Source organism: Gigantopelta aegis, chromosome 4, assembly GCF_016097555.1.
Source record: "Gigantopelta aegis isolate Gae_Host chromosome 4, Gae_host_genome, whole genome shotgun sequence".
Lineage (NCBI taxonomy): Eukaryota > Metazoa > Mollusca > Gastropoda > Neomphalida > Peltospiridae > Gigantopelta > Gigantopelta aegis.
Genome location: NC_054702.1, coordinates 32654943 through 32671294, shown reverse-complemented (window position 1 = coordinate 32671294; position 16352 = coordinate 32654943). Strand labels below are relative to the sequence as shown.

At 37.7% G+C, this 16352-nt stretch overlaps 1 protein-coding gene across 2 annotated transcripts in view; it reads right to left on the bottom strand.

The window, feature by feature from the left end:
- Positions 1–11027: 11027 nt before the first annotated feature.
- Positions 11028–16352, bottom strand: part of LOC121370403 (homeobox protein SIX1-like) — a 43593-nt gene continuing 38268 nt past the window's right edge. Inside the window, exon 2 of one of the 2 annotated variants that reach the window (XM_041495596.1) lies at positions 11028–13599. In XM_041495596.1, coding sequence (XP_041351530.1) covers positions 13371–13599 — 229 coding nt within the window. In that variant the 3' untranslated portion in view covers positions 11028–13370. The remainder of the gene's footprint in view (positions 13600–16352) is intronic. The other variant, XM_041495598.1, reaches the window with a different exon arrangement.

Here is a 16352-nt window from a genome sequence, read left to right as displayed (position 1 = left end):
CCATTGGGTTATTTTTCCTTCTAGCCAGTGCACCACGAATGGTATATCAAAGGACATGGTATGTGTTATCCTGATGTGGGATGGTGTATAGAAAAGATCCCTTGCTACTAATGGAAAAATGTAGCGGGTTTCGTCTCTAAGACTATTTCTCGCTCCAGCCAGTGCACCACGACTGGTACATCAAATGCCGTTGTTTGTGCTATCCTGTCTATGGGATGGTGCATATAAGATCCCTTGCTGCCAATCGAAAAGAGTAGCCCATGAATTGGCAACAGCGGGTTTCCTCCTTCAATATCTATGTGGTCCTTAACCATGTCTGACGCCATATAACAGTAAATAAAATGTGTTGAGTGCGTCGTTAAATAAAACATTTCCTTCCTTCCTCTCTAAATTACCAAATGGTTGACATCCAATAGCCGATAATTAATAAATCAACGTGCTCTGTTGGCGTTGAACAAAACAAACTTTAACTTTAACAAGATACAACACTAACTTGACCTGATAACGCGTCTCTGAGCAGTATCTGTGTTTCAAAACTTTTCCGGGAGCATGCGCATGTGCAGGCCCGTACGCAGGATTTTTAATGGGTGGGTGCGAATTGCTCGTGATGGGACCAACAACGACCGTGGGCTAAGACTCAACATAAAAATAACCCCTCAAAACAACAACGATTACGTAACGTTATTTAAATTTAATAGAGAAAAGTGGACCTTTAGTAATTTGGGGTGGGGGTGGGGTGCGTACACACCCGTCGCACCACCCCCACCCCCCCCCCCCCCCACCCCCGCGTACGGGCCTGATGTGACATATCTGGTTATAAGTTTTGTGTACCGGAAACGAAACCCCATTTTAACTGTATTTAGCTCTAGATAGGAAACCTTATAAAACTCATGAAACGGCAGTACCTTACATCAACTGTAAATTTAAGATGAGAAATATAAACGTATTTTTAATTTTATCATATCCAGTAAAGAAAAAACCCTATGTTCAATCTCTATGTCCTTGACAAGTACTCCAGACTGTTGTATTGGGCTGTGTCCCAGGAACAGCGTGCTTGGACATTAATTGGATATAGATCCGTCAATTAATATGAAAGTGGAATGAAATAAGTATCATACAGAGAGCCTTTGCTGTATTTGCCTAATTTTTTATTATTATTTTTTAAAGCTAAGAATTAATAGCTATTCGTTAAAATGTTTTGGAACCTGGTAGCTTGACACCACACGCGCCATGATGTGCTACAGGTAATCCCTCAATTTACATTAATTAATTTGAGTCACATGGCTTAATGCGTGCTATCTCTACACTTGAAGTATCAAAGCTTTCGCTGAGAATACATTTTAATAGATCATTATACTGACAAGAGAAAAACACACTCGACCACAGCAGGGGCCTCCAGAAAGCAAAACATTACAGCCTGTTACTCGAGATGACGTCTGCGATATGTCGTCCATGCGTCACAAGAACTAGCGACCCCTGTCGAGCGACGCTAACCGTTGTTACATCAATGTCTCGAGATGTTCTTCTTCTTTAAAAGAGATCTAAATCCAGGTGTGATTATTGGTAGCACTATACCAATTAATTTCCGGCTGGGTCGAAGTTCGAGGTGCACCGATTTTTGATAGAGAAGTTAACACCACAAGTCCTGTGATTGGTTATAAATGTGAGTGTGTTGGTTGTAAAAAAAAATTAGTTTCATCTGGGCTAAAAATGTATACAATTTTAATTCATCTAGTACCACTGTGTCAAGTAGCCTTGTGCTTGGAACATGTAAAAAAAAGTATTAAAATTTTGTGCGAAACTAGGGGTGTTGTAAAAACATCTGGTTATACCGAAAATGAGCCATGAAAGGTACCATTTTCTGCAGTTAATACTTTGAGGTAGGGGTTGTAGTACTGATATTTATGGGTCATAGTTTGGTTGATATATTGCATATAGTGTTTTTAAACACAAACGTTAACATGGTCGCCTATGGGATTTGAATTGGTATAGTCCAACCTACTGGGGAAGCACTTTCGTCCGTGTGTTTCTCACTTCCATTGCCGTGTATAATTAAGATCTCGAAATGGTTTCATGGATATTATGTTTTGTACACGCCCACCACAAACTCTATATGTAGCAAACATTTAAAGGTATGTCAACTCAAACAAAAGCCTCATGTGTTGGAAAGATGCATACCCGGACCATCAACACATACTGACACTTTAGCAAACGAAAAACGCGTAATTTTAGAGTTAATAAAAAAACATTATTATTTCTGCTAACTGGGGGCAGCCATTTTGTTTCGTTTTTGTGACGTCCGGTGGGATAGCTTGGGGCGAAATGACGTCAGCTCCTGACCATCTTCTGTATGTACACTGTAAATAAAAGCAGTACTTTTCGACAAGGCGCTTCTCTTTGATCAACCTGACTTGTAAAACAGCATAAATGACGTAATAATATAATCAACTATTTAACTAAATATATTTCAAGTTGCATTAACGGAACAAAATGGGGTTATAGTATTTTTCTCTGTTAAATAATCCAAAGGAAAAATGTACACTATTAGGCTTATTGATATGCTACGTTGGAGCAAAAATGACAACCCACGATACTCAAGTGATAATTTTCTTTTCTTTGGGACTACGTAATTGGTCAGTTCTGCGGTTTTAGATGGAAAAGTCTACTTAATCAATAGTTTTGCAGAACTATTTACAGTAATAAACCATGTCCATTACAATTTTAGGGGCGACAGGTAATATTCCACAATACCGGTATGTATTTTTGTGTCTAGACAGCGTCAATTAATTGGCTCGTCTGGTTACCAATCAAATACACACCTGCCAATCAGAAAACACTCCGTGTATCATTTCAGTACGTAGGTGAATGCATGGGCAAAACATTGTTAATTGTTTCGACTTGTTGTGTAGCCACTTTGACAATGGTATTTTATTTTGTATTGAAAAGTAATATATATATATATATAGTGCTGGATATACTTATTGCTGGCTTACTGGGATGTGTGCAATGTATGACTATTTATCATCCCGCAAAAACCAGGTAGATTGTGTTTCTCTAGTTTTAAGGCTCATTCCTGACGTTACGCGTTAAGTATTACGTAATCACTAGCTCGCCAGAGGGCGTACTCACTGATATGGTACAAAATAGCTGCGCCCGTTATATATAATAGCCGTTACATTTAACCGTTTTATTAATTAACTATACGATTATACGTGTTGCTATTAAGCAATAATGTGCATTATATATCGTTGAATATGCATACCAGGCCAAATGCCTTAATTGTCCTCTCCTTTAACGTATTTTTTTACTTCACCATAAGCTATATTTATATACTATTGATGAAATATCATATTTATTAATTTTGCGCATTTGTATTATATCTGTACTACTACCACCAGTATTATGACTGTACCATTTTTGCTCCTGTAGACCATGTCCTACCAATGGACACATGTCCTCATATGCCGTAGAATACGACATGAGTGTAATAAATTCTTGTCTTGTCTTGTCTTGTCTTAACAACGAGATAGGCTATGGGTAATTTGCAATAGGCCAACATAAGTAGTGAGTGCTCTATCAAAGCTTTTATATTATGTAGAGCAATTTCCGTGTGAATTTGTGTGTTCGTCATATCTGTGATGAAGAGTCCTTGTTTGTAGCCACGTCTCCGCGTTGTTAAGGATACGGAACACGATCTGTTTGGTGACATAGAGGTTTCTACAAACCACCTTCCAACCCAAGGCACGTCGGGCCCTAAGGAATCTCAAAAGCCCCATTTTGACTCCCTCTCGCGTTTTTGGAATAGTTACTTTTTGCTTAATTTTGGGGTCATTACCGCATCCATTTTAAATGTTCAGGAGGTCGAGCGATTGTGGTCGCTCGCTACACTGGTTTTCTAGCCTAACGTAAGATGAATGTGATATTATAGACCGCGATGGTACCAGTCAAACAGTTCGCGAGCGCTCGGCCTCCTGAACACACCACTACTTCTTGAAGGGTGTGAAAAGCTTGGGATCGGGCCGATTGAATAGGGTTGATGCACGATCGGTCTAGGATAGATCCCTCTCGGTGGACCCATTTGGCTATTTCTCGTTCCAGCCAGTACTCCACAACTGATACATCAAAGGCCGTGGTATGTGCTATACTGTCTGTGCGATGGTGTATGTAAAATATCCCTTGCCTCTAATGGGAAAATGTAGCAGGTTTCCTCTCTAAGACTATATGTCGGAATTGACAAATTTATGCTTGACAAATAGCCGATTATTAATAAATCAATGCATCTAGTAGTGTCGTTAAACAAAACAAATATTACATTGCATAGGATTGTCATGTCTTTAGTATCCCGTTTTGATGAGCGTTCAATCGCCAGTCCGTCGGGTATTTGGTGATCCAATTTTTTTTATTACTTATATGATAGACACAAAGCGAATATAAGTATTATACATGTATTTTAAAAACCTCACTTATATATAATTATTACATAATTTATTATTTTATATATAAATAAAGGTATATAAAACGAGAGCGACGTGTGAATAAATTATTTTGCACTATAATTAGTGATCACGTGTTCTCGTCATAATATTATTCGTATCGGGATGATTATTAATTCACGGAAACGTACGATGCGGGATGGACGCCGCGATACACTTTCAAACAACAGCTTTTCAATTAAATGTTTTCTCGTCAAAACGTGACCCGAAATTATTTCCCCCGTTTTACTTTGTACAAAATACGCGGGACGTGTCAAAGACTGGTCGAGACAGGTGATTTTATTTGGATTAGTCTGTTACAAAAATATTGCAGAACAGTCAATATCGGAACCGTTAGCATATCCGTTGTGTCCAATACTCCCGTTGAAGAAACGGCATATGGGACTGGGCGTGGTCATGGAGCATTCGGAAATTCTTGGATGTTTTCGGCAGTATATTTCGATAATATATTTACAAAAATTAACGTTCATCAAGATATTGACGTACGACTAACATTATCATATCAAGAAACCTATTTTAAGCTTCTTTAAACAGTAGGACAACCATTATGTTTGTCTAACCAAAATAAATACTCCAAGCACCAAGCCGAGGGAGTATTCAAGGGGTGGGACCCTTTTACAATTTGTTTACAATTTTTATTTTCAGAGTGCCAAATTTTATTTGGGGGCGCTTTATAGGAGTTGGTCTATGTGCTATTTTGCCTTTGGCCTCGTCCGTAAAATATTGCCATGGTCTGCCCCTGGAAACTTTAACTTTTATTCAGAAGTACCACACAATATTTTAGTGTAACACACCTAGATTCTTTAATTTTATCCAGAAGTACCATACAATGTTTTAGAGTAACACACCTGGAAACTTTAATATTATCCAAATGTACCATACAATGTTTTAGAGTAACACACCTGGAAACTTTAACTGTATCCAGAAGTACCATACAGTGTTTTAGAGTAACACACCTGGAAACTTTAACTGTATCCAGAAGTACCATACAGTGTTTTAGAGTAACACACCTGGAAACTTTAACTGTATCCAGAAGTACCATACAGTGTTTTAGAGTAACACACCTGGAAACTTTAACTGTATCCAGAAGTACCATACAGTGTTTTAGAGTAACACACCTGGAAACTTTAACTGTATCCAGAAGTACCATACAATGTTTTAGAGTAACACATCTGGAAACTTTAACTGTATCCAGAAGTACCATACAGTGTTTTAGAGTAACACACCTGGAAACTTTAACTGTATCCAGAAGTACCATACAATGTTTTAGAGTAACACACGTGGAAACTTAAACTTTATCCAGAAGTACCATACAATGTTTTAGAGTAACACACCTGGAAACGTTAACTTTATCCAGAAGTACATATAATGTTTTAAAGTAACAGATTTAAAAGATAGAACCAGAAGATTAAAACTCGTATCGAGAGTTCCCGGTTGGTTCTCATGAATGTATTGATCTGTAAGCTGGGAAACATGAAATGAAATAGTCACTCGAGATGAAATGGTGTCACTCGAGATGAAATGGTGTCACTCGAGATGGCATCCAGTCACACGAGATATAACCAGATAACTTGACTCTGGTTAAGACAGAGAGAATAAATTTAACGAAGTTTGTGGCTAGTAATTTTCATTTTGTTAATACATGTGTTATTACCATTTTACTGGAAATCTTCTTTGTAACCAAGGTAGAGTCTTCATCATGATAAGGATGGCAAAGTGTCTCCAAGGGAGGACCCAGGAACTATTTTAGAGAGGGGACCTAGGACAAAGGCTCACATGGACCAACTCCCTAAAAAGGGTATTTCAATAAAACTCAACAATTTGTTAAAAAAGGAACACTGTAATTGTTTTCAGAGGGGGACAGGTCCCCCTTGATTCTGTAACTTGCATACGCCATTGGTCTTGTTGCATCTAGCGGTACTCGTTCAACTTTAACAAATTCTTCATTGTGTAATATTGTTTCGGTTTAAACAATATATATTTCCGCAAACCAAATACAGCGGTTTAATTAGGGACTGACCAACAGGCAAATAAATACCTATAGGCTATTAAGGCCTCTCCCAAGATTTAACAGAAACATATATTTTTGTAAGTCAAGATGACAGAAACGATAGTAATAAAATACATTTTCGTTATGGCTATAACCAGGATTGACAGAAAGAAATAAAAAATAAAGGAGAAGAAAGTTTATTTTGTTTAACGACACCACTAGAGTACATTGATTTATTAATCATCGGCTATTGAATGTCAAACATTTGGTAAATTTGACATATAGTCTCAGAAAGGAAACCCGCTACATTTTTCTATTAGTAGCAAGGGATCTTTTATATGCACCATCCCAGACAGGATAGCACATACCAGACAGGATAGCACATACCATGGCCTTTAATATAGAAGTCGTGGTGCACTGGCTGGAACGAGAAATAGCCTAAAGGGCCCACTGACAGAGATCGATACCAGACAGACCGCGCACCAAGCGGACGGTTTACCACTGGGCTACGTTCTGCCCCTAAAGAGGAAGGAAGAAAGAAAGAAAGAAAGGAAATGTTTTATTTAACGACGCACTCAAAACATTTTATTTACGGTTATATGGCGTCAGACATATGATTATGGACCACACAGATTTTGAGAGGAAACCCGCTGTCGCCACTACTTGGGCTATTCTTTCCGATTAGCAGCAAGGGATCTTTTATTTACGCTTCCCACAGGCAGGATAGCACAAACCATGGCCTTTGTTCAACCAGTTATGGATCACTGGTCGGTGCAAGTGGTTTACACCTACTCATTGAGCCTTGCGGAGCATTCACTCAGGGTTTGGAGTTGGTATCTGGATTAAAAATCCCATGCCTCGACTGGGATCCGAACCCAGTACCTACCAGCCTGTAGACCAGGAAGAAAGAAAAACACTAAAGAGTAGGACATTGTTCCTATTTACACCCAATCTAACTGAAATCGGCTCCACTGGTCTATCGTTTTAATCAAGTGATTTGCATCTAAGTCGTACCCTCGACTAAAAAAGGCTGTGATCTACTGTTGCTGCTAGAATTCAACTCTGCAGAAATGTTCTAGAGGCATCTCCCAAACAGTCTAAAGTGACAAGCCAACTGTGTATTAGGTGCTGTGCTCAACTATTTTCGTAGTGATGTCAGAGCTTTCGACGATTTTACAAAATTACGATATCGTAGCGTTAAAATAGCTTCGAAAATCTGTAGCTTGGTTCGTGGACTATTAAACGTAAAGTCGCAAATAAGAATAAAATAAAAAAAAATAAAAAACAATATTCAGAAAAGGTCCTGTTATCTCGGGGGAGCAGGCGCAGATTCACGGGGTGGTGGTCGAGTGCTCATCCATTCCCCAGAAGCTCCGAAAATCCTGTGTTTAAGGTAGGAACATACTGTAGCGACTGTTTTTTATTGGGGTGGGAGTGGAGCAACATGTATCCACCTTACCCCCCACCCCACCCCGTCATCAGTATCTGGCGACGGCAGTACATAACAATGAGATCAACATACTCAAACACTGCAGTTTTGAAGTTATATAATATTTATATATTTGTACAATCTATTTGGGGCAAAACCCACTATAGTTCGGCTTTTAAACATTATTTACGTGTACCACATAAAGAAAGTCTGGACTGATAAAAGCAATAAGTGCACAGTTTCAAGCTGAGTTTACAAATTGACACACCATTTAAATAATCCTTGGGAATGCTGAACAGCTTCCCTAAAAACAGGCCCAATTTATATTTTACAGCGTAGATTTGTATTACTCAGTTCATGTGTAGCTGACGCGAGCAAGAATTCGAATTAGGCATGGGGTTACCTCACCATCAAAGTAATAGTCGGGGCGCCTTTGTACGCCCCCTGCAATAAGCGCAGTAGGATCTTCTTCTTTCTTCAGTCCGAATACTGGTTAGGCTAACTATTTTCGCTTGACTGAATCTCTTTTATTATTATTTTTTTTAATGAAAAAGCGGCTCTTTACAATTTAAATTTGGTTACCGATTAAAGAGACTGTCCCGAGTTTACTGCTGTTGTAAGACATTTCCGACTAATAGAGCCTTTTTGACTAAAATTATATATTAAATACATTTTCTTCTATGATAGAATACTACTGCCCATATGCCCAGTTTATTTAATGTATGTAATTTGGTCGTTAAAAGGGTCTATTACTATTAGTTGGAAACGTCTTACAGGAACAAAAAACTCAGGGTATCCTCTTTAGCAGGTCCGTAGGAACAAGGTGGGTTGGAGTGGGCATGTGCCCTCCAAATGAGGCCCCCAACACATTTACTTTTTTCCTACTATATATGTGTGCATATATAAAGAGCTTGTGCACTCTTACTGTAGCTGGGGGTGGGGGTGGGGGCGTAATCCCGTGATAAAGCGTTCGTTTTATGAGCTGTCGGTATCCGATCGATCCACGTCGGTTGGCCCATTTGGGCTATTCTTCGTTCCAGCAAGTGCACCACGACTGGTATATCAAAGGTCGTGGCATGTGATATCCTGTCTGTGGGATGGTGCATATATAAAAGATCCCTTGCTACTAATGAAACAATGTGCTCTAGTATTGTCTTTAAACCAAAACAAATTTTAACTTTCTTACTATAGCGTGTATACCCCACGTTTAAGCGGGAAGCGGGAACTCTATTAACGTGCCCATATCCAAAAGGTTCAGGCACGCCCATCCCAGGTCTGAGCTCTGACTTCGCCAGTGGACAGTTCTGGGACAGGAAGGGGGTAGGTGTACTATCAGTAAGGGATCTTTTATATGCACTTTCCCACAGACAAAACAGCACATACCATGGCCTTTGGTATAATACCAGTCGTAGGACACTAGTCGGGACGGGAATGGATGCCAACACAGACTAATTTAGAGTGAGAACATCACTGGATTAAATGAACAGATTGTCACAGAATTTTATCCACTTCGCAGGTTGACTGAGCAATGAATTTCAACCAGTGATTCACGACTGGTATAATAAACTCCACGACTGGTATAACAAACCCCGTTGTATGTGCTATCCTGTCTTATTTGTTGTTTTTGGAAAGTATATAAAATGGCTTACACACTCATTAGTGAGAACACAGCGTGAAATTTCCTGGATTGAAAATATCTGATTGGCTGAAACTAGACCGTCCACGGAGATTAACACTACCGAAACTAATTTCTACCTATTGTGTATAAGTTAACGGTTCAAGCGCATGCGACATAAATGGTTTTTCAGTTGAAAATACGTATAAATTTCGTTTAACCTAATTTTTTCTCGTTTTTCTTATGGTATGTGAGTACGCGGTAGATGACTTAATGTTATATGCTATCTGTCTGACCGTTAGTCGTGTTGTAACTCGTTGTTTAGAAACATATCCGATTCGCTTATGCTCGCAAGATATGTTTTGAAATATAAGATTATAAGAGGTTATAAAAGGTTATAAGATAAACACATGTACTATCAAACGGCCAATCATATTGTATTAAATTTTAATGGGTCAACAACAATGCCTTTATATTATTTTAGTATACATGTAGATGACATTGTATATGCAATGTGTACCTACATAAAATTAAAGTTTGTTTAATGACACCACTAGAGCACACTGATTAATTAATCATTAAACATGAATCATTCTGATACGTGGTCTTCAGACAAAAGGTGTTTCCATTATATATGCATTATATATGGATACGACAGCACATTTAGAGAATACTCCACGAGCTACGAGGCAATAGGCCTACTGTTTATCTCGCACTAGTGAATTGAGGTTGTCTTTTCTGAGACAGAAAAACCGTATTGCCGAGTAGCGAGATGGATATTCTATTTATTACCCATTATCAATCATTATCATTTTATGGAAGATTTTCAAACAATACTGTTATTGAAAACAAATTTGCTAGTTCAGAACAAGACACAGCATCATAGCTGTGACGTAGGCATCGCTGATGTAAGTTGTTGATATGACTGCCACCATGGAAACTATTCTTACACTTACTAAAAAAAAGTTACTGTTTGTTGTTGCTTAACAGTTGTGACGTCAAAGCTGTATAGGGAAGCACGGATTATGACGTAAAAACGTATCTAGGGAAATAAATGGGTGCTTTTTTCTTTCCCTAGGGAAATTTTTTTTTTTTCCCTCCACTTCTCTCTGCCTTATATGGGTAATAAATGAACCGAATGAGCTATGGCGCAACGCTGTCTCTTGTTCTCAACTTACAAACTTGTTTTCAGTAACAGTATCGTTTGAAAATCTTCCATAAAATGATAAAGATTGATAATGGGTAATACATAGAACACCCAACTCACTTCCCGGCAATACCGTTTATCTTGCAATGGTATTGCCTCGTAGCTCCTTGAGTATTTTCTAAATATTAGGCATGGGGCACTGGTTGGAACGGGAAAAACGCAATCAGAAAATGGATCCACCGAGGGTATTCTGCACTTATAGACGTATGACCACCACATGCACACAAAATACCCAGAACACACAAACACATAACATAAATACAAAGTGATAAAAAAAAAAAAATCCATGGAAACCTGGTTATCACAAATGCATTTATTTTCAACAAGATTGCACAACGTTTAAAGACAAAAACAGCACACGACACAAAAGTAATTTCGTTTTTACTTTACCAAGAACGAGACACTGATATTGTGCGCGACATTCAGTTTTTGCAACAACAGCTACACCTGACTGTAAACGAGCGGCCTGTGTTTAAATAATAGGATGTAACGATTAATCGATATCTCGACATGTCACGATATTTCGATTTTCGATACATGCGCCATGGTATCGATACTTGAAAAAAAATTCAAATAAATTTTATATATAACAATAGCATTAACCCCAGGGTAGTCTGCTAATTATAAATAGTCTGTATGGCGCTTTTTTCAAGTTCCGTCTATTAGTATTACAAGAAAAGTGTAAAGAAGGATATTTTTTTTATTTCCAAACTAAACATGACGTTTTAAACATTCACCATTCAAAGCAATTGATGCGTCTTCAAAATTGAATATAAAGAGTATAAATTTGTTGTCAATGTTAGACCAACAATACAACATTATTTTAGTTCCGATTTTTTTTTTTAATTCCGATATTTATCATATCGTGACGTGGACATCGTAACATTTAACGTATCATCGCTCTATCAGGGGCGTAGGGGGGGGGGGGGGGGGGTTGGGACGAACCCCCAGCTGAAGTAAATGGTCCCATACAGGTTTATACATATGGAGTTTCTGGTAGTGCAAAAACAAAATGGAAAAAGGGTCAACTTGGTTCATATTCGAACACCCCCCCCCCCCCCCAGGTCCAGAACACGCTACGCCCCTGGCTATTGAATCGTTACATCTCTGATAATAAACGAATACGACCTAAGCCTGTATACAAGTGCCTATCGATACAACTGACATATGTTGCGACATATGTCGGATCTGGTGGTCGGAACAGACGTGCTTGAACCTTCAGTGGGTATAAACACGTAAATAAAGTTTTGATTTGTAAGCCTGTATATAACTCGGATTATCTGTAATATCGTTGGTGAAAAGTTCAGTGCTTTGTTCCCTGATGACGTCAACAAAGCGTCAACGTTTTATTGGCTGTTATTTTAGTGTCTCCCTTATACACCCAATTGCTTGGTTAACAAGTCACAGTTCCAGTTATTGAATTCCAGTTAGTGAAATGAATGTCAAGTTGAAAACATTATGTCACTTTGTGATATGAATGTCAGTTTTGAAATTAAATTCCATTTAGTAAAATGATCGTCTGTATGATAATTTTTCAGAGCCACTGTGTATCGAAGGACCTATTACTGTGTTTTGTTTTAGAAGCAAACAATCAGTATGCGATAAACGTTTAAACTTGAATGAACAGTACTTATTTTATTCAGCAATGACCATGGCGCACTTTAATGATAAACTTTTGTCAAAATAATTTTAATAAATATGAAAACAAAATAACATAAAAGGACTGTGTACCACTAAAGGTACCATAAATACTATTTTTGATCCAAATTAGCACTAAACAACGAGCATGTGGGGTGTTTTAAATCTGACATTTTATCAAACTGAAGTAACACTAGTCGTCAGAGTGATTCCATTTACAGTAGGTCGTCTTATGAATGAACACCTGGCCCTGTGCTTATAAAACTTTTAGAATCGAATTTACAAGGCCAGTTTTTGTTTTACATGCGTATATCTGTACATACATTTTAAAACAATGCTTAAACACCCGCGTTTAAGAAGTAAAAAACAGGCTTCGTAAATTCGGCCCCTAGAGTATTGTAATTTAGTTTGATAGTATAGCGTGATGGCAACGCCATGTAAATTGGATGTCTGTGACATCTGAGATTCTAAAGTTTTATAAGTCTAGGAATGTTCATTAAAGAAAAGTTTGTCACGAAAAACCATTAAAGACGTCACTGGTTTCAACCAGATTACATATTAAATTAACGTTAGTCGCCAAAACACGGCTAGCGAGCATTTCGTTCAAATGAACGCAGGATAGTTAGTCATGAATACCAGGAATTCGTTCAACCAGACCAAGCACAAAAAAAAACGTTCGCTCTACTGGTTTATGCGCTTTACGTTAAACCAAATAACCGCATCAGGAACCAGTCTGCTAGTTGGCGAACGTTAGCGGCGCACGCTGTCGCTGAACGCAGTGTAGCTGTTTATAAATAATATTCGAGGTTGTCGGACAACAATGGGTCACATCGTTGACAGTACAAACGAGATGGACCCCAGGCTATACACATAAAGTGATGACGTCAGAAGCCTGGATTTTACGACAGGGGTTACATAATGTTCATTTTGGTATTAAAACACACGACGAGCATCTTCCATCACCAAGATGGCTCCTCCATCTCGGCGCCCGCCCACTGTCAGACCGGTGGCACGGAGTGGTGGTGAAGATGGTGGTGGTGATGCTCCATTGGCGGAGAACACAGGTAGTGAGTGGGGATTGGTTCCGGCTTGACCAATGGCATTCCGAGATTGAAGTCCCCGTGACCATAATCGTGAGGCATCATTGGTTGGTTCATGTTACACATCTGCTGCATCGCTTGCTTCATGTTCTCTTCGACCATGTCTCGACTGCAATATAAAGGAAACCTGAATTACCAATGTTGTATGGTCCAATGTCCATTCCTTCGAATACATGTATACACTAGAAACAACATAACACAAACCAATTAACATAATAATGTCTGACATTTAGAAACATATATATGTTCAAATTACTAATGTTTGTATGGTATAATGTCCAATACATTTATACACTAGAAACAACATAACATAAACAAAATAACATAATAACCATGGGATTTAAAAACGTGCATATTGTCCAAATTAAATATAGTTTAAAGGGATCTTCTAAGAACACAGTGATTCGCTTTGGCAATTCATTTGCAACATAAATATTAACATTTCAATAATGAAATCATTTTATACACCTCATACGCTCATATCATTTTGGTTTTGATTCTGTGGGTAACAGACACGTATGTTATGTTCAGATCAAGACATTCAGGCCCGTGGGAACCGGGGGCTAAGGTGGTGGTGGTAGTGAGGGGGCTGCCCCCCTCTCCAGTTGAGGACGAAATTGTTCGTGTTTTGTCCTCTATATAAATACCGATAAAAATATGACTTGTGTCGCCCTCCCTTCCACTAGAGCTTGTGGCCCTCTCTTCCTCACTCCAGATATCGGTCCTACGGGCCTGTCTTATACTTTCTGGCAGTAAAAATCGTGTTTTCCAAATGATACATGATATTCCTTAAATTTTATGAATGCCAAATCATTTATAATTTTCATACAATCACTTAGGTCAATATTTGAACTCGTTTTGACATGATGCACCGCAATATACGAGTGGTACGTATTTTTGACAGTCTTCTACGATAAATGCAAAATGGAATTTGCATCATTAAAACTTTTTGAGGAAATACACGTAGAATCAATACTCGAATCACTAAATCGATTCGCGTAAAATTCGGTTATAACAATCGGTGTTGATTCTAGTAAAACCGGTAAAAGTTAAAACGTAAAGTGTGTTTTGTCTTGAGAGAAAATCATCTACATTTTTTCCACTAGCAGCAAGGGATCTTTTATATGTACCTTCTCAGGCATAACAGTCATTCCTTGTATCGACAACAAACATCGCTAGATTTATATTTAGTTAAACGAATAGTAATAAACTTATTCTTACAAGAGTTATGTTACTTTAAAATCCATGTACTGCATGCATTGCATGTGCATGTGCGCGTAGTTGATACGTACGTTTGAGTGTATTCGTGGTTTTGACATGCAAATAAATATACCAAAAAAGTGAACATGTCTAGAAAAACGCATTATAGGGAATAAATCTCTGATAACAATTGCGACTGTTTAGAAAGCGATAACACCGAACATTCTTACGCCCTCTAGCGGAATCTGAATTTCGACCCTTTGCCAGTAAATCTTTCACTTTATTTCGTATTATCAGAACTGGCTTTCTGTAAGAGGAAAGTAAAACGCTTTGACGAAATATACCTTAATGGGCGTCATAAAGGGATCATGTTAGTTTTGTGTAAAAATGCTCCATGAAATATATTCTCTGACACAAAATGACACGAAACACAAAATCGAGATTACCATATCAAATATGTTTTAGTAAAGCGATAATTTACAACACAAGTGCGCATCTGTGTACCTACGAAAACACATTTATTTCGAATAGTTTTGACGGGTTAAAAAGATGTATGTTTTTTGTGTGTAAGAGAACACGATGCGTGTAAACAGAAAACTACTAACGTAGAGAGATCACAATGTATGTCATGTAGTAGATGAACTCAAATATTTACAAAAGCAACTGAAACATATCCATGAAGAAAGAAGTAAAGAAACCATCCATCCATGAAATATTCAAAATGCGTCTACAGCTTTGTGGGTGGGATGTTCTGTTATTAAATACTATTATATAGTACACCGGAAAGGTACATCACTGGAAGAGTAAAACGAAGTACATGAAAATGTATACTCTCTGTCTGTCTGTGTGAGTCTCTCTCTCTCTCTCTCTCTCTCTCTCTCTCTCTCTCTCTCTCTCCTCTCTCTCTCTCGCTCTCTTTCCCTCCCTCTCTCCCTCTCTCTCTCTCTCTCTCTCTCTCTCTCTCTCTCTCTCTCTCTCTCTCTCTCTCTCTCTCTCTCTCTCTCTCTCTCTCTCTCTCTCTCTCTCTCTCTCTCTCTCTCTGTCCATCTGTCTCGTTGACTCTTAGTCCTGTTTTGTATTTTCTGTTATGTTGTATTCTGTTACATGGGTGCATTTTTTATGGGGGTAGTTTTCTTATAGATTTCTAATTGTTGGCAAATTTGATTAAATTAAAACGTGATACTAAATTAATTTTACAAGTCTAAAGTTAGAAAAAATCAGAAATTATAATTAACAATTATATTTCTATAAGATATGTCAAGAAAAGATTTACAAACATGTTATTTTTATGACATTAATAAATTCATATTTTAATTTTGGCCATTTATAATAAGAAGAAGACGACGAAGAAGAAGAATTCATAATAGAACTTGACATTTTATTATAAATGTTGATGTACTTAATTTGATTTAATTTAATTTATAGTACTGAAAATATTACATTATTATTTTACTTGCATATGTTATTTACTTATTTACAGCGAATAAAAACATATCTTTCTTATTTACCTCTAGTACCAACCCTGCTTGTAAAACCCGTTTTGCAATTCACAGTATTATTGAAATAAATATAAATAACATTTGTTTATAATCTAGCTTTAATTAATGTTCCTTTTACCTTTAAATAAATTATACATGCAACGCGTTAATATTTCATTTAAAAGAGACCCTTTCCACACGT